Consider the following 21,397-nt stretch of genomic DNA (forward strand, 5'->3'; position numbering starts at 1 on the left):
AAGAAATTGGTATTTTATTGTTTAAAAAAAGTCCAAATCAAACAATACAAATAAACAAACTTAAGAACAACAAAGGAAGAATTACAACAAGCAACAAAAACAGACTTACACTAAATCTCTCAAGACGTAGATTTGACATGTGTTGCTGTGGATTCGTTCTGAGAGGAGAAGCGCGGTGGGGGCAAGAGGCGCGGAGTCACCACACAGACCCTGGGAGTCAGGTGAAAGCGGGCCAGAGGCGAGCAGCCCGCAGACTCATTTATTTCAGTTGGTACATCAGCTTATATAGCTGAGGCAGCCAATCCGGTCAAGGGGCGGTCTATGCCCTAACCAATCACAGCCTGTTGCCAGGCAGGCTCTGTTGCCATGTGGTTTTGAAGCCATTCCTGAGTAACTGAAGCTGGCTTGTCAGCGGCCATCTTGGCATGGCCTTCTCATTCCACCACAGACATGCGTGACATTTATTCTTTAAAAAAAAAATACATTATGTTTCTGTGTGGGAGCAAACTGTTGAAATCCTTACTTAATGTATACTAAGCTGATCTTCTGTATATTAAGATAATCGAAAATGAATCTTGATGTGAATGGAAGGGGAGAGGGAGTGGGAAAGGGGAGGGTTGTGGGTGGGAGGGACGGTATGGGGGGGAAGCCATAGTAATCCATTATTCGTACTTTGGAAACGTATATTCATTAAATAAAAGTTAAAAAAAAATACAGTTAATGAAGTAAACAATGACAAAAATTTCAAAAATCCAAAAGACGTCAGAAAGAACTTATTGAGGAAATCTCTTACATGGTCCCGACTGGTTATGGCAGGATTTTTTTTTTCCCCAAACTTTTCAAGAAGCCACAGAATTTTTCCCAGGACAAAATTCATACTACAGGACACTCTTGGTCTTCATAATTCTGAATAAAATAGCCACAAATACAGCATGTGCTGTGGGGAACTTGTGTTCCTCAAAGTTCATGTGAAGAAAAAGTCTGGAAAAAACAGGTCTCCACTGTCCAGGACCTCAAGGCTATAGATAGTATTTGGTTCTTTCTCAGCCCTGGCACAGGAAGAGGAGAGACAGAAATTAAAGTGGTCCCGAGTTGTCTTTGGAGAATTTATAGTTTATCTCTGAACTTACAGTCCTGAGTCTCGGAGTAGGAACCAGTACACCCTGCCTTAGGAGGGGGATGAGTAATCCGGGAGGGCTCCCTGGAGGAAGTGTCATTTGAGGGGGTCTTTGAGGGCGAATCTTCGCCAGGGAAGAGCACAAGTCTTGGGACCAGGTTCACTGTGGCTTGTTGTGGAATTCTGGGTCAGGTGCGTTCCTGGAGAAGTGACAGCAGTGCGGGTACCCACCCTGTGTGATTCAAAAGCCCTGAGCTGGTTGCGGTCCTGGCGCGGCATAGCCAGAGGTGTCCTGTGACTGTGTGTCCAGCGCGGGAGCCACAGCGGAGCCCTTGAGCTGTGTCCAGGGGGCCTGAGGGCCTGGATTTCCGCTGCGATGCATCTGACAGCCACAGACAGCGTGAGCTCACCACGCTGCGCTGGGCGGGCTCCATCAGATGGGCGCCCCTGCACGCGGCCCCAGCCTGAGGACGCCCAATGCAGCCCGGAGGGCGCCACAGAAAAGCACACAGGGCACCGTCTTGGTATCTGGAGGCCTTGGCTGGCGGCCCCCTCTTCACACCGCTCTGACCACCGCACCCAGTGTCACCACGCCCGCTCCTGACTCCCGCTCCTGCCCTCTTGTGATGGCACTGGGCTCACCCCACTCAGGATCCTTAACCCGGTCCAACTCACAAAACCCCACGTGGGGTCGCACAGACACGGGTCCAGGGGACTCCAACGTGGACCTCACTGGGGGCCATTACTCCGTGTGCTCCAGGATCCAGAAAGCTAAGGCACGTGCCCATCATCTTCTCAGCGCCTCTGCCCCACTACTCTGACCCAAGTCACCCTCGCCTCTGCTTGGACTATTGCAGTAGCCTCCTCACCAGGCTCCTTCTTGCCCCTTTCCCACATCGCCACCAGCCACCAGCAGGATCTTATGAAAATCCAAGTCAAGTCAGGACACTCTTCTGCTGAGAATAGTTGCTTCATTTAGGGGAAAAAAAAATACATTGTGCTCAGTTCAATTTGAATGTCAGATAAGCAACAAACACAACCTTTAGCATAAGTATATCCCAAATGCTTTATGGGCTGTACTTACACTAAAACTTCCTCGTCGCTTATCTGAAATTCAAACTTAGCGGTGTGTCCTGTATCTCATCCAGCTCCGGCAGCTCGGAGCCTCCCTGTAGACTCAGACATCAGCCATGGCCCAGAAGACTTCCCGAAGCTGCCCCCCACTGCCCCCTCCTGCCCTCTCCCACCACTACCCCCCTGCACACGGACCTCCTCCACGTCCCCGGAATGTGCTGTGGACGTCTTTCCCTGGGAAGGACATTCTCCAGATTTGAGCACGGCACCTCCCTCCCTTCTTCGAGTTCTGTCTGAAACATCGCCTGGCCCGAGAGGCCCCTGTCTGGCCGACCTATCTTGCCCCTGGATCCTGCCATGCCTGAGGCCAGATTTGTGAAAGCGAACAGAAGGGAGAGAGCCGTGTCCCTCTGCCTACACCTCCATCTCCGACACCAGGTCGTGGCTGGGGACTGTCTTACTGACCACGCTTTCGTCCTCACCCTGGGACTCCCTCAGGGCCCAGCGACAGGCAGCGGCCAGGGACTGTCGGAGCTGAGCCCTCCCAAAATACAAGAACAGCAGTGGATTGAGGCAGCTGTGCGCAAGGGCCAGGCCCACCACCAGAGGCTCTGCCTTCAGGGCCCGAACCAGGAGCGCAGAGTTCGGGGTCGCCACGGCCAGCACCAGCCCCAGCAAGTGGTAGGGGGCCCAGCAGACAAAAAACCCCACGATGACGGCCGTGCACAGTGGCCGATGGCGTCGGACGCCTCGGCACAGAACAGCCCCGAAGCAGCCGGCCACGACCGCCAGCGGCCCCAGGAAGCCCAGCAGGAAGCGAGCGGCGGTCACGGCGTGTTCAGCCGCAGCTGAGCCCCCATAGTCCACCACGCACTCCAGCCGGGAGGGGAAGTGCTCCTGGTGCAGCCGCCGGTGGATGGCAGAAGGCACGGTGAGCAGGACAGCCAGCACCCAGGCTGCCGCCCGGGCCAGCCGCACCCCCCACGCCCGCCACGCCACCGCCCACCAGGTCGGCCAGAGGGCCAGCAGGCAGAGGTCCGCGCTGAGGGCCGCCAGGAGCAGGACGCTGGCATACATGGATGTCAGAATGACCGAGGGCAGAGCCCAGCAGCCCACGGCCCCGTACGGCCAGTGGCCCCCTTGAGCTATGGGCACGGCCAGGATGGGGAGGGACAGGCAGCAGAGCAGGTCCGCCACGGCCAGGTGGAGGAACCAGGCGGCCCCAGCGGAGCGGCTGGCCTCCCTCCTGGCCACCCAGGCCACCATGGCATTGCCTGGCACCCCCACTAGGAAGATGGCGGCGTAGAGCAGGAGCGGGGCCACGTGGCCGGGGCGGGCGGAGAGGCAGGTGCCGTCGGGGCAGTCCACGGGGAGATCCAGGAGGTCGCTATAATCCCCGTAGTCGTAGCTCAGAGATGTGTTCTCCATCGGTGTCCCAGACGCCTGGACGGGAGAGAAACGCGTCTGGGAGTCAGCGACGAGCGCCCCAGGGGTGGACGAAGCCCAGCTGACCCCAGCCCGTGCTGCAGCAGGGTCTCACGCTCTGAGAACTCGCCTTGCATGTTGCGGCGTGGTGAGGGCTGCAATGCTCACAGCTCGCAGCGCGTGCCTCGCCTAGGAATTCTAGAACATTCCACAAGGACTCTAGTGTGAGGGACATCCCGGAATTCCGGAATGCTCAACCGAGAGAACCCTAGCCGTGGATGACTCGGAATTCCAGAGTGGCGCCGTCCGGTGGAAAGTTCCACGTGGGTGCAAATGTCGCCTGCCTGAGCTGGCCGGTGAGCTGGCCGCCGCCAGCTGCGCATGGCTACAGAGCATTTGCAAAGTACCGGGCGGGGGCCAGTGCTGTGGCACAGTGGGTTAAGCCGCTGCCTGCAACACCAGCATCTCATATCGGAGCGCAGGTTCCAGCCCCGGCCAGTCCAGCTCCCTGCTAGTGCGCCTGGGAAGGCAGCAGAAAAGAGTCCCAACTCTTGGACCCCTGCTACCCAAGGGAGAGACCCGGATGGAGCGCCTGGCTCCTCCTGGCTTCAGCTCGGCCCAGCCCTGGCTGTTGCAGCCATGTGGGGAGTGAACCAGGGGATGGAAAATCCCTTTCTCTCTGTCACTCGGCCTTTGAAGATGTATTTATTTCGTGTAAGCTAGAGCGTAGAAGACAAGCCAACAACAGAGCGCATGCGTCTCACCAGACAGCTTGCAGGTTTCACAACCTGAACTCATTCAGGAAATGGTCGCCCAGAGGGAGAACATACGGAACTTTCTAGAATCCTTCTAGGGCCATTTTACAAAGTAATCATGCAAGTAGGAAAGCAGGCAAAAGAAGCGACCGGGCTCGGTAAGATCCACTCACTCGCTCAACGCAGAGCCCCAGGGCCGGGAGCTCCTCTGTGTCGCCTGCGGCTCCAGGTACCCAGGCTTGCAGGGGACAAGGCACACAAACCTCTGTGGCCTGGGAGCTGACAGTCCAGGGGGAGGAGTCAGCCGGAAAAGAAGTAGATCAGCAGCATTCCAGGAAGAGTAAGTGCTGTGGGGAGAGCGAGGGAGGCAGACGGGTGGGGGACCTGGCAGAAGGGAATTCAGGCACAGGGAACAGCTGGTACAAAAGCCCAGAGGCAGGGAGGTGCTGCTTACGATCAAGGAACAGGCAGGAGGCCGGGGTGGCTGGAGCGGAGCAGGCGGGCAGGGCCAGCACAGAGGCCGCGATTTTTATCTTTTACTCCAAACGCCGCGGGAGCCGCGAAAGCGAGGGCGCTAACCAGAAAACCAGCCCAGCGTGTCCCAGCCCACACAAGCCCTGGTGGCCAGAAGCCACCCTCTGCAAAGCCCTTGGCAATACTCCAGGGGCCTTAAAACAGCACGGCGCACTTCCACCAAGCCTCCGAGGGCGAGACCATCGCTGCGCCCATTCTGCAGATGAGGATACCGCAGCACTCAGCTGGGTCACTCACGGCGCTGGGTTTCAAACCGCGCTCGCCCCACTCTGGAATCCCGGGAGTAGCATCCGCAAACCTTAGACACTGAACAGTTGGAAGGCAGTATAGACCCGGCCACGTGACCTTCAGCCACAGACCTGAGCGGTGGATGAGTCATCGAGACAAAGCTACCTCATCAGTTTTGGGGAAGACGTGAGAGCTAACGCCTGCACAGGGCGGTGGCTCTGACGGCGGCTCGGGTACCCAGGGCCCATGCAGTTCTCTGCTGACTCCTGTGGGCTGGCACTGCCCCGAGCTCCGGCTGGGGTTGACCCAGCAGGAAGGACGGAGAGGAAGTTAAGGGGCCTCTGCCCTCCGCCCCTGCTCACAGGCCCGGCCTCTTGTTTTGCATCCCTTCTCTGGCTTTCAAAACTGAAACCCTCGGGGTCAGCGTCGTGGCGTAACAGGTTAAACTCTGCCTGCAGCCCCAGCATCCCATATGGATGCCAGGTTGAGTCCTGGCTGCTCCACTTCCGACCCAGCTCCCTGCTAATGTGCCTGGGAAAGCAGTGGAAGTCGGCACAAGTCCTTGGGCCCCTGCACCCATGTGGGAGACCCGGAAGAAGCTCCTGGCTCCTGGCTTCGGGCTGGCCCAGCCCTGGGCCGTTGCAACCATTTGGGGAGTGAACCAGTGCATAGAAGACCTCTCTCTCTTGCGCGCTCTCTCTCTCCTTTTCTCCCTTTCTCCCTCTCTCCTTCTCTCCCTCTCTCTCTCTCTCTGTAGCTCTGACTTTCAAATAAATACATAAATCTTAAAAAACAGAGACTGAAACCCTCGTCAGCTGCCTGACCTCTCTGTGCCTCTGTTTGCTAATCTGTAAAGTGGGAACAAGAGTGTACCCACCTTAGAGGATGCCGGAAGCTGCCAACAGGTGAAGAGAAGGGAAGAGGGGAGGGCGTTTGGCACAGCAGTTAAGTCCCCTGTGCCCTGCATCGGAGCACCCAGGTTCGAGTCAACATTCGAGCTCCCTGCTAACCTGTACCCTGGGAGGCAGCAGGTGATGTCCCTGGCACTTGGGTCCCTGCCACCTACATGGGAGACCCGGATGGAGCCCAGCTCCGGCTGTCCTTGTGGCTATTTGAAGAGTGACCGAGTGGTGGGTAGGACCTCTCCGGCGCCGGTGCTCCATGGGCGCCTCCCACGTCCTGGCTCCTATTATCACAGGAGCACACAGCCTCTCGGCCCCTGCACGCCACGCCCAGCCCTGGGCCTGCTGATTAACTTCGGGAAGCTTGCTTGGCAGAGGCGAAGACAGAGGTGCAGACACACAGAGCTCCCAGTCTCTGGTTCCCTCCCCTAAATGGCCAGGGTGGGGCGTGGGATGGAGTTGGGAGCTGAAAGCTCAATGCAGGCCTCCCACGTGGGTGCAGGGGCCTGAGCACTTGGGCCATCTTGTGCAGGGAGCTGGGCGGGAACTGGAGCAGCTGGGACTTGAACCAGCGCCCATATGGGATGTTGGCGTCTCAGGTGGCAGCTTTACCTGCTGCGCCACAGCGCTGGCCCCCATCCCTATTTTTTCTTTAAATAATTAAACTAATAGGTGATGTTTATTGAGCACCTACTGTGTTCCAGACATGACCCCCATAACAGGCCTCCCAGGTGCGTGGCACTGTCGCCCACAGTCCCAGAAGTCAAGGCTGTGACCTCCTGGTTCCCACCCCCAAGCCCCGCCCCCAGCTCCCCTCTGTGCGTGCTCCCCTGTGTGCCCCGCAGCCACAGCGAGGGGACAGGTGACGTTCGATGAGCGGAAGAAATGAAGGAGGAGACCGAGGCACAGAGCGGCTAGGAGGTCCATGAGCTCACACCAGTCTCTTGGTTGTGTTGGTATCAGCTGGCCGGGGGTGGAGGTGGGGGGACCAGAGCTCACCGGAAGCCAGGTGCCAGAATCATTCACCCACAGCAGAAGGAACCGACACCCCGAGGTGTGTTCCCCCGGGAGGGGAGGGGTCTAGGACAATGTGTGAGAGACCGGTGGGTGTCACCCTGCAGTGTTGAGGGACCGAAGCCAGGCACACGGACGTGTGTGCAGTAATCCCACTCGCATCAAGTTCAAGATCGGCAGAGGGGTTCAGACCCCCAGGGGCCCCAGCTGGCCCTGCCTCCACCCCTGCACTCTGCCTGCGAACCGGGAGGGCTCAGGGCCCCTTCCTGGCATTGCTGGAGTCAGGGGCCGCGGGAGTTCCAGGAGCTGGAGCGAAGTTGTCCTTGCACGTCTGAGTGCGAGAAAACACTTGGCTCCCGGGACCCGGGCCAGAGCGCATTCCAAGAACCCGGGGCTGCAATTCACCTCCCAAATCCTAACTCTCCTCCTAGGGCTCTGAGAGGTCACTCCCCACCCTCTCCCTGTGTCCCCCCCCCCCGCCACATCCTTACCATCTCCTGCAGGAGGGGGTCCCCCGATTTGCCCAAACGCTACGTGGGTGCAGGAGCCAGGAGCACAGCCAGGACCCGGGCTGTTGGGGGTCTGAGTCTGCAGCTCTGGGCACTGACCGGGAACCAGGAGAGACTTTTCCCACTCCCAGGGAGTGTTTGTCCCAATTCCTGCCGGTGACTCACATGTCCCTAAATGACAGGGCAGCCCTCGGGACTGGCGGGGCTGGAGTGAGTGGGCGGAGAGCCGACCAGTGTCCACAGCCCTTCACCTCACCTCCCCTCTTTCCTGGAAGCCACACCTGCCTGTGGTTTGACCTTCAGTGCCGGGATTTGGCCTGACCACGGGGCCCCCCAGAGCCTGCCATCCTCATTCCAGCCGGCCGCAAGCACAGATAAACCTTCCTTCTCCTTTGCCCTGGGCGTAGGGGTGGGGGTGGCCCAGGGTTAGCGGCACAGAGGCCAAGGCTTCCGCAGTGAGCAAAACACAAACAAGTGCTAAGTCCCGGCCCCTGTCTGGGCTTCAGTTTTCCCATCTGCAAAATGGAAAGATGACGGTTGGAGTCTTTTTATTTTTCTAATTTAAGACAAAGAGGGCTCCCAGGTGCTGGTTCACTCTCCAAATCCTCGCAACCACAGCCGAGTCCCCGGCCGGGGGCGGGTGGTGGGGGGCAGAGACCCAGCTCCTCAAGCCGTCGCTGCCGCCCCCCAGGTCTGCCTCAACAGAAGCCGGGAGTCAGGAGCACAGAGCTGGGAATCGAACCCAGGCATCTGGACTGGCAAAGCGAGCACTGGGTTCATCCCGTCATGGCAGTTCTTGGTTATCTTTCATTTATGTGAAAGCAGAGAGAGAGAGAGAGAGAGAGAGAGAGAGAGAGAGAGATCTTGCGCTCACTGGTTCACTCCTGAAGTGCCCAAAACAGCCAGGGCTGGGCCAGATGGAAGCCAGGAGCTTGGAACTCCATCTGGGTCTCCCACGTGGGTAGCAGGGACCCACGTATTTGAGCCATCATGGCTGTGTCTCAGGGCCACAAAGGTTCAAAACACACCCTCTGATATAGGGTGTGGGTGTTGTGAGCAGGGCCTTGACTTCTGCACCCAGGGCCCCTTCCCCACTTCACAATGGCTGAGAACAGAGACCCAAGAAACTGACAGGGGCCGGCGCCGTGGCGTAGCGGGTAAAGCCACCACCTGCAGCCCCAGCATCCCATACGGGCGCTGGTTCGAGTCCCGGCTGCTCCACTTCCGATCCAGCTCTCTGCTATGGCCTGGGAAAGCAGTAGAAGATGCCCAAGTGCTTGGGCCCCTGAACCCACGTGGGAGACCTGGAAGAAGCTCCTGGCTCCTGGCTTCAGATTGACCCAGCTCAGGCCATTGTGGCCAACTGGAGAGTGAACCAGCTGATGGAAGACCTCGCTCTGTGTCTCTCCCTCACTCTCTGTCTGTGACTCTGTCTCTTGGATAAAGAAATAAATAAATCTTTAATGAGAGAGAGACCGAATGACAAGAGTCATATTCCAGGTCCACCGTTGTCGAGTTGCAAGTCCTCAGCCCTTCTCAGCCTCAACTTCCACATCTGTGAAATGGGTTGTACTGTGAGCAGAGAGCCGTGCATGGCTTACAGCACAGGGTGAGTTTTGTCTTAGATGAAACGGTTGGGACCAGAAGTGCCTCAGAGTTCAGACTGTGCAGGGTTAGGGAATATTTGCATACGTCTAATGAGCTACTATGGGGACAGGACCAAGTATAAACAGGAAACTCCTCAGTTACTTTTCCAAAACCAGTGCATGCAACTGCATCCAGTATCTTTACTGCCCCCGCATTTTGAAGCCTGGAGCGTTGTCTGCTAGGGGAATCCTGTCGGCAAATAGCTTCAGATGCCAGAGCATCCTGAATTCTGGATTTTCGCGTGAGGAATGCTCGCCCCGCACATGCTAGGTACATGTTTGCAATATTAACAACATGAGCCAGTGTTGTGGCTCATTTCATATGAGCACCAGTTCATGTCCCGGCTGCTCCACTTCTGATCCAGATCCTTGCTGGAAAAGCAACAGAGGACGGCCCGAGGGCTTGGGCCCCTGCACCCACGTGGGAGACCTGGAAGAAGCTCCTGGCTCCTGGCTTCAGCCTGGCCGGGCCCTGTCTGTTGCAGCCATCTGGGGAGTGACCCAGCAGACGGAACATCTCCCTTTCTCTCTCTCTGTCTCAGCCTCTCTCTGTAACTCTGCCTTTCAAATAAATAAATCATTTGTTAAACACTGTTTTCTTATTACTTTTTTAAAATAAAGATTTATGTATTTATTCATTTGAAAGGCAGAGTTACAGAGGGGCAGAGGCAGAGAGAGAGAGAGAGAGAGAGAGAGAGAGAGAGATCTTCCATCTGCTGGTTCACTCCCTAGATGGCTGCAATGGCTGGAGCTGAGCCGATCTGAAGCCAGGAGCCAGGAGCTTCCTCTGGGTCTCCCAAGTGGGTGCGGGGGTCCAAGGACTTGGGGGCAGCTTCTACTGCTTTCCCAGGCCACAGCAGAGAGCTGGAATGGAAGTGGAGCAGCCAGGACTTGAACCAGCGCCCACAGGGGATGCTGGCACTGCAGGTGGCGGCTTTACCTACTATGCCATAGCGCCGACCCTAAATCATTTTTTTAAACCCATAAGAAAAGCGCAGTGTAGAAGAGCGTCTGGCAGGCACAGGTGCAGGCCGAGCGAGCGGAAGTGGTCCCATGGCGCTCAGAGCCTCCTCACTGGGCAGCTGCGGCCACAACATCTCAGCTGTGGGTGTCCAGAGACTGACATCACCGTGGCACAGGAAGTCGCTCCAGAGTGCCCCGGGTGGCTCCCATCTGCTCCCTGGGTGGCCCTGTGGTTCCTGTGTGGGAACTGGCCCCATCATGAGCCCTGACAGAGACAGAAGACACAGGGTGGGGGAGGGGGAGTGGGGGGGTTCGCACGAGAGCTGGCCATAGCCGGCCATGCTCACTGCAAACTTTCCCAGGGCTAAAAGGGCTCCTAGCGTCTACCTATCAGATAATTGGCGCTCTCTCTCTCTCTCTCTCTCTCTCTCTTTTTTAAAGATTTATTTTATTCATTTGAAAAGCAGAAAAAGAGAGAGAAAGAGAGAGAGAGAGAGAGAGAGGTTCACTCCCCCAATGGCCAGGGGCTAGATCAGACCAAAGGCAGGAACCCAGAACTCCCTCAGGGTCTCCTTTGCGGGTGGCAGGGGCCCGAGCACCTGGGCCATCTTCCGCTGCCTTCCCAGGTGCATCAGCAGGGAGCTGGACCAGAAGCGGAGCAGCCGGGATTCTGACCTGGGCGGCCGGCGCTGCCCCCAGCTCGCCAGATCCCCACACACGCCCTGCACAGCCGCTGAGCTCGGAGCCCCGGCTGCCCAGATCCGCGTCAGTCTGTTCTTCTTGGCTGTAACGCTTGAGGCTGAGCGACTGTACAAAGACAAGAGGTTCCTGTTGGCTCGTGGTTCTGGGCCAAGGCTGCCAGGCCAGCTGCGGGCGGCCTCATTGCTGATAGGGTACAGAGGCGGGGCGGGTGTCAGACGACGAGAAAGAGGGAGAGGGTGTGCACGTCTGTGTGTGTGTGTGTATGCATGTGTAGCATCCTGGTCTCTCTCCCTCTTCCCGCAAAGCCATCAGGATTTGCTCCTGGGGGCTCCATCCTGGTGCTCTGTGAACTCACAACCTCCTATAGACCCCACTCCTGAGGACGGCGCTGTGGCGTAGCGGGTAAAGCCGCCGCCTGCAGTGCCAGCATCCCATATGGGAGCCGGTTCTAGTCCCGGCTGCTCCACTTCTGAGCCAGCTCCCTGCTGTGGCCTGGGAAAGCAGCAGGAGATGCCCCAAGTGCTTGGGCCCCTGTACCCGTGTGGGAGACCCGGAAAAAGCTCTTGGCTCCTGGCTTCGGATAGGCACAGGTCCAGATGTTGTGGCCATTTGGAAGTGAACCAGTGGGTAGAAGACCTCTCTCTCTCTCTCTCTGCCTCTCTGTAACTCTGCCTTTCAAATAAATAATTTTTTTAAAAAAGACCCTGCCCCACCCCCACAGCGGGATTAACTTTCCACCTCCTCTCAGCTCGCAGGGGGCGCTGAATGTTAGCACAGGAACCTCCAGGAGTGCGCCCAAACCACAGCAGGTGCTGCAAGGCCCCTGTTTCCGGCTGTCCCTGGGGCTGGGGGCTCTTGCCCAAGGGGCTGGTGGTTACTACAGGCCAAGGTCAGAGTCACTGTTGTCCTTAGAAGCCTGGGGAACAGTGAGAGGTGCTCCTTCCTCAGCCTTCCCCTGGGGACCCTGAGCCCCAGGCCCTCAGCTCATCAGCTGTTTCCTGCTCCCTGCGTGAGAATGTGCTAGAAGTTTATTAATCAACCCCTGCAAAATGGCCATGCTTGGAGGCCAAAACAGGCTGGATTCAGCAAATCTGGAGAGAAACGAAGCAGATGAGTGGTTGCCAGGGCTGGTGGGGTGGGGAGTGGGCGTGGCCTCTGTGTAAGGAGGCGGAGGTGCCCTGAAAGCAGACAGCGGTAACAGGTGCACACACCCAAGTGCTTGGACCCCTGCCACTCACGTGGGAGACCTGGTGTCCATTTGGGGAGTGAACCCGGTGGATGGACGATCTCTCTCTCTCTCTCCCCCTCTGTGTGTGTCTCTCTCTCTGTCTCTCCTGCTCTGTGTAAATCTGCCTTTCAAATACATAAAATATATCTTTAAAAAAAATAAATTCTGTGAATGTAAAATTCCTACCAAATTCTTGAGGTCTCGTATGAAAAAAAAAAAAAAAACAATGTGTAATTACCTGAGAATTTTTAAAGTATGGATCACATATTGAAATGATACTATCTGGGCCGGCGCCGTGGCACACTAGGCTAATCCTCCATCTGCGACTCTGGCATCCCATATGGGCGCCGGGTTCTAGTCCCGGTTGCTCCTCTTCCAGTCCAGCCCTCTGCTGTGGCCTGGGAGGGCAGTGGAGGATGGCCCAGGTGCTTGGGCCCTGCACCCACATGGGAGACCAGGAGAAACACCTGGCTCCTGGCTTCAGATCGGTGTAGCTCCAACCATAGTGGCCATTTGGGGGATGAACCAACGGAAGGAAGACCTTTCTCTCTGTCTCTCTCTCTCTCTATCTAACTCTGTCAAGTAAATTTAAAAAATGATACTATCTTACATATAGCAGGCGAAACAGAAGACATCGTCACAGGTGACTTTTAACCTGGTTCTTTCCATTGCTTTTTGCTCGGCTCTTGCTTGCCTGATGGAAAGCACGACATGGCAGGTGTGTGGTCAGCCGGGGCGGGGCTGGCCCTCCTGGTGGGCACTGGGCGCAGGAGAGGCAGGGCAAGCAGCTCCGGCCCCGCCCAGGCCTGGGGGTGCCCAGGGCTGCAGCCGCTGAGGACAGAGAAGTGCAGGTTCTCCCCACCCCCACCCTGGACACCTGCTGACTCAGCCAAACCATCATCCATTTCCGCCCCCTCCACTTCCCCTTTGCAACTTGTTGACCTAGCAGATTCCTCCGCTAAGGATGTGGCAATGACCTGGGCCTTGGGCCAACTTCCTCCCTGGGCACACAGCTGGTCAAGCCCACACAGCAGCTGCCTGGGAAAGACCACCTGAACGCCGCGCATCGACCTCCAAAGTGCCCCTGGAAGGCTGTTCTATGGCCGTGTCTCCGAGAACCGGCAGGTTGGAGAGACCGGCTACCTGCACCCCACCTGCAAACCAAGACAGAGAGGCAGGGTGGGGGCTCGGAAGGCAGGGGAGAAGTCAGGGAGGTCCTCCCGGAGGAGGCCACACTCCGCAGGAATGGTCTTTGAAAAACAACGCCCAGGAGAGCAGCGAGAGGCAAGGCAGAAGCCGAGGGGGAGAGGAGAGAGGGCTTGGAGCAGACAGGCTCTGGGCGGACGATGGCGCTGTCCCCAGGGTGGGGTCGCCAAGGGAGGAAGAGGCTTGGGAAGGACGTGGAGGTCAGGGCGGGTGTGGTGAGTGGAGGGACGGGGACAGGGGTGACAGAGATGTTGAAGGAAGTCACCAGAGCAGGCAAGAGAGGTGGGTTGAAGAGAGAGTTCCACAAGTCAAGTTCAAGAGCAGAGGAAGACAGTGGTGGTCGAGACACCAGTCAGGATGACTGCAACTGCATTCCCTCCGTATCGTGGGTTCAAGTCCTGGCTCTGCTTCTGATTCCAGCTTCCTGCCAGTGCGCACCCTGGGAGGCAGCAGGCAAGGGCTCAAGTCCCCGAGCCCCTGCCAGGCACGAGGGGTGGGGCTCCGGGCTCCTGGTCTCGGTCTGGCCCAGTGGATGGACAAGCTCTATCTATCCTCTCTTTATCTCTCTCTCTCTCTCTTTCCCATGTCTCTGCCTTTAAAATATAATGTAAATTTAAAAAAGAAAGAAAGAAATCAAAACAGCAGAGGAAAACCCCAGGCCAAGTAGGGGCAGAGGACTGCGGGGCAGGTCAGGCCAGCTGGGGAGGAGCAGGTGCAGGCTGCTGGCTGCTGTTGGGGGGAGGGCATCCAGCAAGACCAGGGTCTCCTCGGAGGACCAGGAGCCACTGCCCAAGAGAGAGAGGCTGGGGCTCAGGCCTTCCCTGCGAGGGGGGCTGTCTGCCCCAGTGACCACAAGTCTGGGAGGAAAGTTTGTCTTTTGGGTGCTCAGCCAGGCACAGAGCCTGCCCACGCAGGTGCTCAGATCATGGCTTTTTTTTTTTTTTAAGATTTATTTCTTTATTTGAAAGGCAAAGTTCCAGAGAGAGTGGGGGAAGAGACAGATCTTCCATCCGCTGGAAGCCAGGAGCCTGGAACTCCATCCGGGTGGCCCATGTCGGTGGCAGGGACCCAAGTCCTTTGGGCCATCTTCTGTTGCTTTCCCAGGTGCCTTAGTGGGGAGCGGGATCAGAAGTGGAGCAGCTGGGGCTCGAACCAGAACCCACTAAGCCACAAAGCCGGCCCTTGGGCAGTGTCATTATCTGAGTCACACCTGGAGGGGCCGTGAGGATACAACAGGGCAGTGCGCAGACACAGGAACCAGACCGAAACTCCCCCAAGCGCCCCCCAACAGGGTGCGCTGCACTAGGGCTGAATCTTGGAGCTGAGAACTCCAACCAGGTCTCCCACAAGGTACCTGAGCCGCCACTGCTGCCTCCCAAGGGCCGAATCAGCAAGAAGCCAGAATCAGGAGCAGAGCCAGGAACCGAACCCAGGTCCTGTGACGCGGGAGGCAGGCACCACAGCTGGTGCCTCCGTGTAGCACAATTAGCAGATCATTTTTTTTTATCTTTTTTTTTTTTTAATTTTTTGACAGGCAGAGTGGACAGTGAGAGAGAGACAGAGAGAAAGGTCTTCCTTTTGCCATTGGTTCACCCTTCAATGGCCGCCGCAGCCAGCGCGCTGCGGCCAGCGCACCGCGCTGATCCGAAGGCAGGAGCCAGGTGCTTCTCCTGGTCTCCCATGGGGTGCAGGGCCCAAGGACTTGAGCCATCCTCCACTGCACTCCCGGGCCACAGCAGAGAGCTGGCCTGGAAGAGGGGCAACTGGGACAGAATCCGGTGCCCTGACCGGGACTAGAACCCGGGGTGCCGGCACCGCAGGCGGAGGATTAGCCTAGTGACCGGCCCAATTAGCAGATCACTGACGTCATTGTTCTGAGCTTAGCCTACAGGACCGCTCCAGTACCTCAAAGGGTGCTTGCAACTGTGGATCCTTTTAACCCTATGTATACTGTGGTGTGACCTAGATGCACACACCTGGGCTAAAGTCCAGCCATAGCCCCTTAATCCCTTAGGCACAGCAAGAGAGGAACAACAATAGCAATGACGACAAGAGACCAGCGTGGACGCGGTCACTCCCTCCTGAAACACTCACCACCAACAAGAAACCGAAAGCAGGAAGAGAGAGAACCCCGGGGTGAGGCGCGGCGGCTGCGGTCTCACCATCTTACAGCAGCGCGAGCCCCAGCTGCCTTATCTCCCGTCTTGGACCAGCCCACGGCACCCTGTGGTTCACACATAGGCCTCTCGCTGGCCTGCCCGCTAATGCTCGCCAACCCACAGGCCCACACGTACACACACGAGTGAGCAGAAATATTGCAACGTCACCTCCACGTGATGAACGAGACGTTGGGCGCAGGGGCCCAAGGACTTGGGCCATCTTCTACTGCTTTCCCAGGTGCCTCAGCAGGGAGCCGGCTTGGAAGTGGAGCAGCCGGGACTCGAACCAGTGCCCATATGAGATGCCGGCATCACAGCTTAACCCGCTGCACCGTAGTGCCCGCCCCTCCTAACCATATATTTTTTATTTTACTTAATACTTTAAAGAAAACAAAGGAACACTTTAGCCTCGTATTTTTCTTTTTAATCAACTCTTGGACCTGTGTGCTCTCACCTTCTCCTACACAAGAGTGACTTGTGAGAGGCCACAGTGACGGCCCCTCGATGTCCCTGGGGGACTGACTGCCGGTTTCCCGTGGGCACCTGCACCCCAGGGTGCTCAAGGCCTTCCTGGAAACCCCTTAGCCTTTGCGTGCACACCCAGCTGCACACCCAGGCTGTCCCCCGAAAACAGCGCCCTTCCTTCCCTTCCCCACCAACGGTTTGAAGCACCTGCAGCAGGTTCCAGCACCTCTGGGTTACTTGTGCCCGATGTGTACTGAATGCTAAGGCATGGGTTGGGTTACCATATTCTTTACAGAATAATGACAAGCAAAGCAAGTCTGTATATGGGCAGCTATTTATTTATTTGAAAAGCAGAGAGGGTGGGGGGAGGGAGAAGGAGAGATCCTCCATCCGTTCACTCTCCAAATGCACAAAACAGCCAGGACTGGGCCAGGCCGAAGCCAAAGACCCTAGAACTCCACCCGGACCTCCCACATGGGCGGCAGGGACCCAAAGACACCAGCCATCATCGCCTGTCACCTCCCAGAGTGTGCATCTGTAAGAAGCCGGATCGGAAGCGGAGGCAGGATCCGAACCCCGCACTCGGGTGTGCAATGCCGCCATCCACAGCAGCAGCCCGACCCCTCTGCCACAAGCGCCACTCCCAGATGCAGTTTTCAAACATTTTTGACGCACAGTTGGTTGAATCCATCCATGGGGAACCCGCGGAGCCAGGAGCGCTGCTTCTGGGTAACAAAATTTCCATTCGAAGCCACCGAGATGAGTTCACCAAGGCCTCTAAGAGCTAAGTCCAAATAAGCAGAGAGAGAGAGAGAGACAGAGAGAGACCCGGAAGGGCAGGGCGAGCACGGGAGCCGGCGCCCCAGAGCCTCCCTCACACCGCTTGGCACTTGTCGGCCACCGTGTCCACCGTGGAGCGGGAGAAGGACTTGCTGCCTTGGATCACAGATTCCTCCGCCAGCACGTTGCGGAGGAGGCTGGGGAGAGACTTGCGCAGCTGGCCCTGGAAGCCCTTGCCGGCGACCACGTAGATGATGGGGTTGATGCAGCAGTTGACGTAGGCAAGGGCAATGCACAGGGGGTCCAGCCGGATGGCCCACCGGAAGGTGGCGGAGGAAGGGTGCAGCAGGGCTAGGATCATGCCCATCACCTGGTAGGGCAGCCAGAAGATGAAGAAGCTGACCACCACGGCCACCACCACCTTGAGCGTCTTGGTGGAGCGCGTGGCCTTGCGGCTCCAGGTCCGCAGCAGGAGGAAGGTGTAGCAGACGCTGAGCGTGAACAGCGGCAGCAGGAAGCCCACGACCAGCCGGACGATGGCCACCGCCCTCTCGGCGCGCACGCCCTCGTGCCCGTAGTCCACACCGCATGTGGTCTTGGGCGGATAATCATCCTGGAGCACCTTGCGGTACAGGAAGGAGGGGATGGTCAGCAGCAAGGCCAAGCCCCAGGCCACGCAGCACGCCAGCCAGGCCAAGCCAGCCCCTCGGGTGTTCTGGCACCAGATGGGATTGAACACCAGCAGGAAGCGGTCGGCACTGATGGTGGCCAGCAGCAGGATGCTGGCGTACATGTTGAGCAGGATGAGGGAGGGCAGCACGCTGCAGGCGGCCCTGCCGAAGGGCCAGTGACCCTCCTGGATGATGGACACGAACAAGATGGGCAGCGCCAGGCAGGACAGGAGGTCGGCCACGGCCAGGTTCAGGAACCAGATGGCGTTGACGGTCCGCTTGGCTTCCAGCGCCGTCACCCAGACCACCAGGGCATTGCCCGGCACCCCCACCAGGAAGACGGCCATGTAGATGACCAGGGCCACGATGGTGGTCGGGCGTAGCCTTCTGACAGTGTTGTCCACGGGGGTGGAGGGGTCCAGGGTCCCCAAAGAGTCATAGTTGGTGTAATCGTACGTGCTATTTTCCATGGGCGCCTACGTGGAATCAGAGGCAGGGAGAGTCTGAGGCTCTGTGGGCCACCGCCTTCTCCTGGGGAACGGGGGTGCGGAGGGCCCAGGCAGCTGGGGGGCTGGCCCTCCGCTCCAACCTCACAGTGCTTGGGGCAGGTGCCCGGCCCACCCTCCACGTGTCCCAGGGTCTGGCCCCAACCCCGACTTCAGCCTCCTGCTAGCGTGCACCCTGGGAGGCCACAGGGGGAACCCTCGCCACCCATATGGCAAACCTGGATGGAGCTCCTGGCTCCTGGCTTTGGCCTGGGCTAGTCCCAGCCATCAAGGGCATTTGGGGAGTGAAGCAGTGGACAGAAGAGCTCGCTCTCTCTCTGTCTCTCTCAAGTAAAGAGAGAAGGAGGAGTGGGAAGGCAGGGAAAAGAAAGTGAGGGAATTTTTTTTTTTTGATAGGCAGAGTGGACAGTGTGAGAGAGAGACAGAGAGAAAGGTCTTCCTTTTTCCATTGGTTCACTCCCCAAATGGCTGCTATGGCTGGCGTGCTGCGCCGATCTGAAGCCAGGAGCCAGGTGCTTCTCCTGGTCTCCCATGGGGTGCAGGGCCCAAGCACCTGGGCCATCCTCCACTGCACTCCCTGGCCACAGCAGAGAGCTGGCCTGGAAGAGGGGCAACCGGGACAGAATCCGGCGCCCCGACCAGGACTAGAACCCGGTGTGCCGGCGCCGCAAGGCAGAGGATTAGCCTAGTGAGCTGCGGCGCCGGCCATATTGGCCAACTTTTGATAAGGTCTTCAGAAAGTGTTTACGCATGGACTTCGAAGGCTTTGAGCACCAAAACAAACATCTTCGTGGTCCATTTTTCCCCGAACTTTTGGAAACCCCTTCAGATTCTGGAACGGGAAGAAATCGGGCGTTTGGGAGCCGACACAATTGTGGCGCAATGGATGAAGCTGCCACTTGGAACACCTGCAGCCCTTATGGGAGCCAGTTCCAGTCCTGGCGGCTCCACTTCCGACCCAGCTCCCTGCTAATGGCCTAGAACAACCAGCAGAACATGGCCCAAGTGCCTGGGCCCCTGCCGCCCACGGGATGCAGGTCCCAGCTCCAGGCCTCAGCCTGGCCATCGCCAGCATTTCAGCAGTGAACCAGAGAACGGAAGTACTGTCTGACTCTCTTTCTCAGAAACTAAAGAAATACAACTTCAGATGGTGAATTATCCAAATTTTACTTGATTTTTCCAATGCCAATGTCATGAGGATGAGGAGGGGCCGAGGGCCGAGACCACAGAGCCAGGATGCCCACGACAGCCTGGAGTCCCGGCCTGGAGGCTGGAGCAGGAAAAGCAAGTCCACTCTAGCGGGTGCCACTGGGACACCAGACAAGCTTGGACACAGCGCACGGTCCAGACAGCAGCAGTGAGCGTATCCTGACACCGACACCCGGGCAGTGCACCTGCAGGTGCAATGCTCGCTCCTGGGAAACTGATGCTTGGGTGTTCAGAGGTAGAGGGGCATGGGGCCTACGCTGGACCCTCAAAACTATTCAGTAAGAACATGATAGACATGGATAGACAGGGAGAGGGAGCTGGATGGAGAGATGAGAGACAGATAGATAGATGGGGGGCTGGCGCTGTGGTGTAGCGGGTAAAACAGCTGCCTGCAGTGCTGGTATTCCATATGGGCACTGGTTCAAATCCCGGCTCCTCCACTTCTGATCCAGCTCTCTGCTATGGCCTGGGAAAGCAGTGGAAGATGGCCCAGTTCCTTGGGCCCCTGCATCCACATGGGAGACCCAGAAGAAGGTCCTGGCTCCTGGATTCGGATCAGCACAGCTCCAGCCATTGCGGCCATCTGGGGAGTGAACCAGTGGATAGAAGACCTCTCTCTTTGTCTCTGCCTCTGCCTCTCTGTATAACTCTGCCTCTCAAAGAAATAACTCTTGGCCGGCACCGCGGCTCACTAGGCTAATCCTCCGCCTAGCGGCGCCGGCACACCGGGTTCTAGTCCCGGTTGGGGCGCCGGATTCTGTCCCGGTTGCCCCTCTTCCAGGCCAGCTCTCTGCTGTGGCCAGGGAGTGCAGTGGAGGATGGCCCAGGTGCTTGGGCCCTGCACCCCATGGGAGACCAGGAAAAGCACCTGGCTCCTGGCTCCTGCCATCGGATCAGCGCGGCAGCCATTGGAGGGTGAACCAACGGCAAAGGAAGACCTTTCTCTCTGTCTCTCTCTCTCACTGTCCACTCTGCCTGTCAAAAAAAAGAAAAGAAAAGAAATAACTCTTTTAAAAAAAATAAGTGAGTGGATGGACAGATGATTGATAGTTGGGTTGATGGATGGATGGATGATGTGCACGGATGATGGATGAGTGGATGGGTGATAGATACTGGATACCTAAAATCTGATAGATGGGCGGTGTTGCCGGGAGGATGGATGGTCGAGTAGGTGGATGAATAGATGGAAAGACACATGATAGACTAAATTTGGAGAATCTAGGTAAAATGTATATTATTTGTATTACTCTTGCAATTTCTCTACATGTTTGAAAATCAGTCGAAATCAAAAGTAAAACGTCTGAAATCCTTGCACTGGTAAACCCCCAACCTCAACCGCCCTCCCCACAGCACCACAAGCCAGCTTCCCACTTCCTGTCCTCCAGGTCCCCAAGGCCTCAAGGCACGAAAGGGCTCGTGCCAGGCATAGCCGGAAGCCCTGGCCCCTGGCCCAGATCCTGGCACCGGAGCAGACAGCCACCTGTTTTGAACATTGCCCCTACCCCGACCCCACAAGCGACTTGTGACGCCAGCTTTTGCCACTGCTGGTTCCCCGCCAGCCCAGAGCCTCCCCTCCCCCTCCCCAGCTCCTTTCCCCGCTATGAGCTCAGCAGACTTCTCCTCTCCCTGACATCTGCAGGACAGAGTGGAGATGTCCGCTCCAGCACTCTGAGGCTCCTGGGGTCTTCCCGCATGCCAACAGCTCGCTGGCTTTTGCTGTGAGCATCCCACAGAGGCTGGAAGTACACCAAGTGCCCAGCAAGAGGGGAGCGGCTGAATTAATCACGCGCATCACTACTCCTAGGTAGCTCGCAGAAAGGAGGAGGGGGCGTCTATGTGGCGCTGTGGCAGGACTTCCAAGGTCAAGGGTAAAGGAGAAAGAGCCGGCTCAGAACCCAGCATGTGGCCTACAACCAGGGACACGCCCGCTCTGGCTCCCCGACCTGTGTGTGCCTGTGGGCTCGTGCATGGGCCTGGCTCCAGAAATTGTGGCAAGGCAACCTCCCCAGGATGGGGAGAGGGACGGGGCCAGGGCAGCTTTTGCCCATATATACTTATTATTATTATTATTTAAAATATTAAATTAAATTAAAATTTAAAAGCTGGATTTGGATGCAAAGGGGTGATGCGAACCCAGGCACTCAGATTTGGGATGCGGGCGTCCCGAGCGATGTCTCAGCTGAGAACCTAGCAAGCCGCTGAGACCTGATAGACCCTGTTAGGTCACTGAGCCTGAACTTGAGCCCGATGGAGCCAGGCGCAGAAAATGCGAAGCCTCGCACCCGGGACTTTGCAAACTGCTAA

The 21,397-nt window shown here is 57.4% G+C and overlaps 2 protein-coding genes across 4 annotated transcripts in view; both read right to left on the reverse strand.

Annotated features, from left to right (window-relative positions):
- The window catches only part of C5AR2 (complement C5a receptor 2), a 25,505-nt gene continuing 4,108 nt past the window's right edge, over positions 1-21,397 (reverse strand). The window contains exons 1-2 of one of the 2 annotated variants that reach the window (XM_051837360.3): positions 7,541-8,122; positions 1-3,634 (exon numbers count right to left, since the gene is read on the reverse strand). In XM_051837360.3, the coding sequence (XP_051693320.1) occupies positions 2,606-3,634; positions 7,541-7,543 (1,032 nt within the window). In that variant the 5' untranslated portion in view covers positions 7,544-8,122 and the 3' untranslated portion in view covers positions 1-2,605. Of the gene's footprint in view, positions 3,635-7,540; positions 8,123-21,397 lie in introns of those variants that run through there. The other variant, XM_070062048.2, reaches the window with a different exon arrangement.
- The window catches only part of C5AR1 (complement C5a receptor 1), a 13,203-nt gene continuing 8,049 nt past the window's right edge, over positions 16,244-21,397 (reverse strand). For both annotated transcript variants that reach the window (XM_089320520.1, XM_017338811.4), the window contains exon 2: positions 16,244-17,854. In XM_089320520.1, the coding sequence (XP_089176646.1) occupies positions 16,802-17,848 (1,047 nt within the window). In that variant the 5' untranslated portion in view covers positions 17,849-17,854 and the 3' untranslated portion in view covers positions 16,244-16,801. The remainder of the gene's footprint in view (positions 17,855-21,397) is intronic.

The sequence above is a fragment of the Oryctolagus cuniculus genome, chromosome 18 (genome assembly GCF_051225735.1).
Source record: "Oryctolagus cuniculus isolate XC-2025 breed Fujian yellow rabbit chromosome 18, ASM5122573v1, whole genome shotgun sequence".
NCBI lineage: Eukaryota > Metazoa > Chordata > Mammalia > Lagomorpha > Leporidae > Oryctolagus > Oryctolagus cuniculus.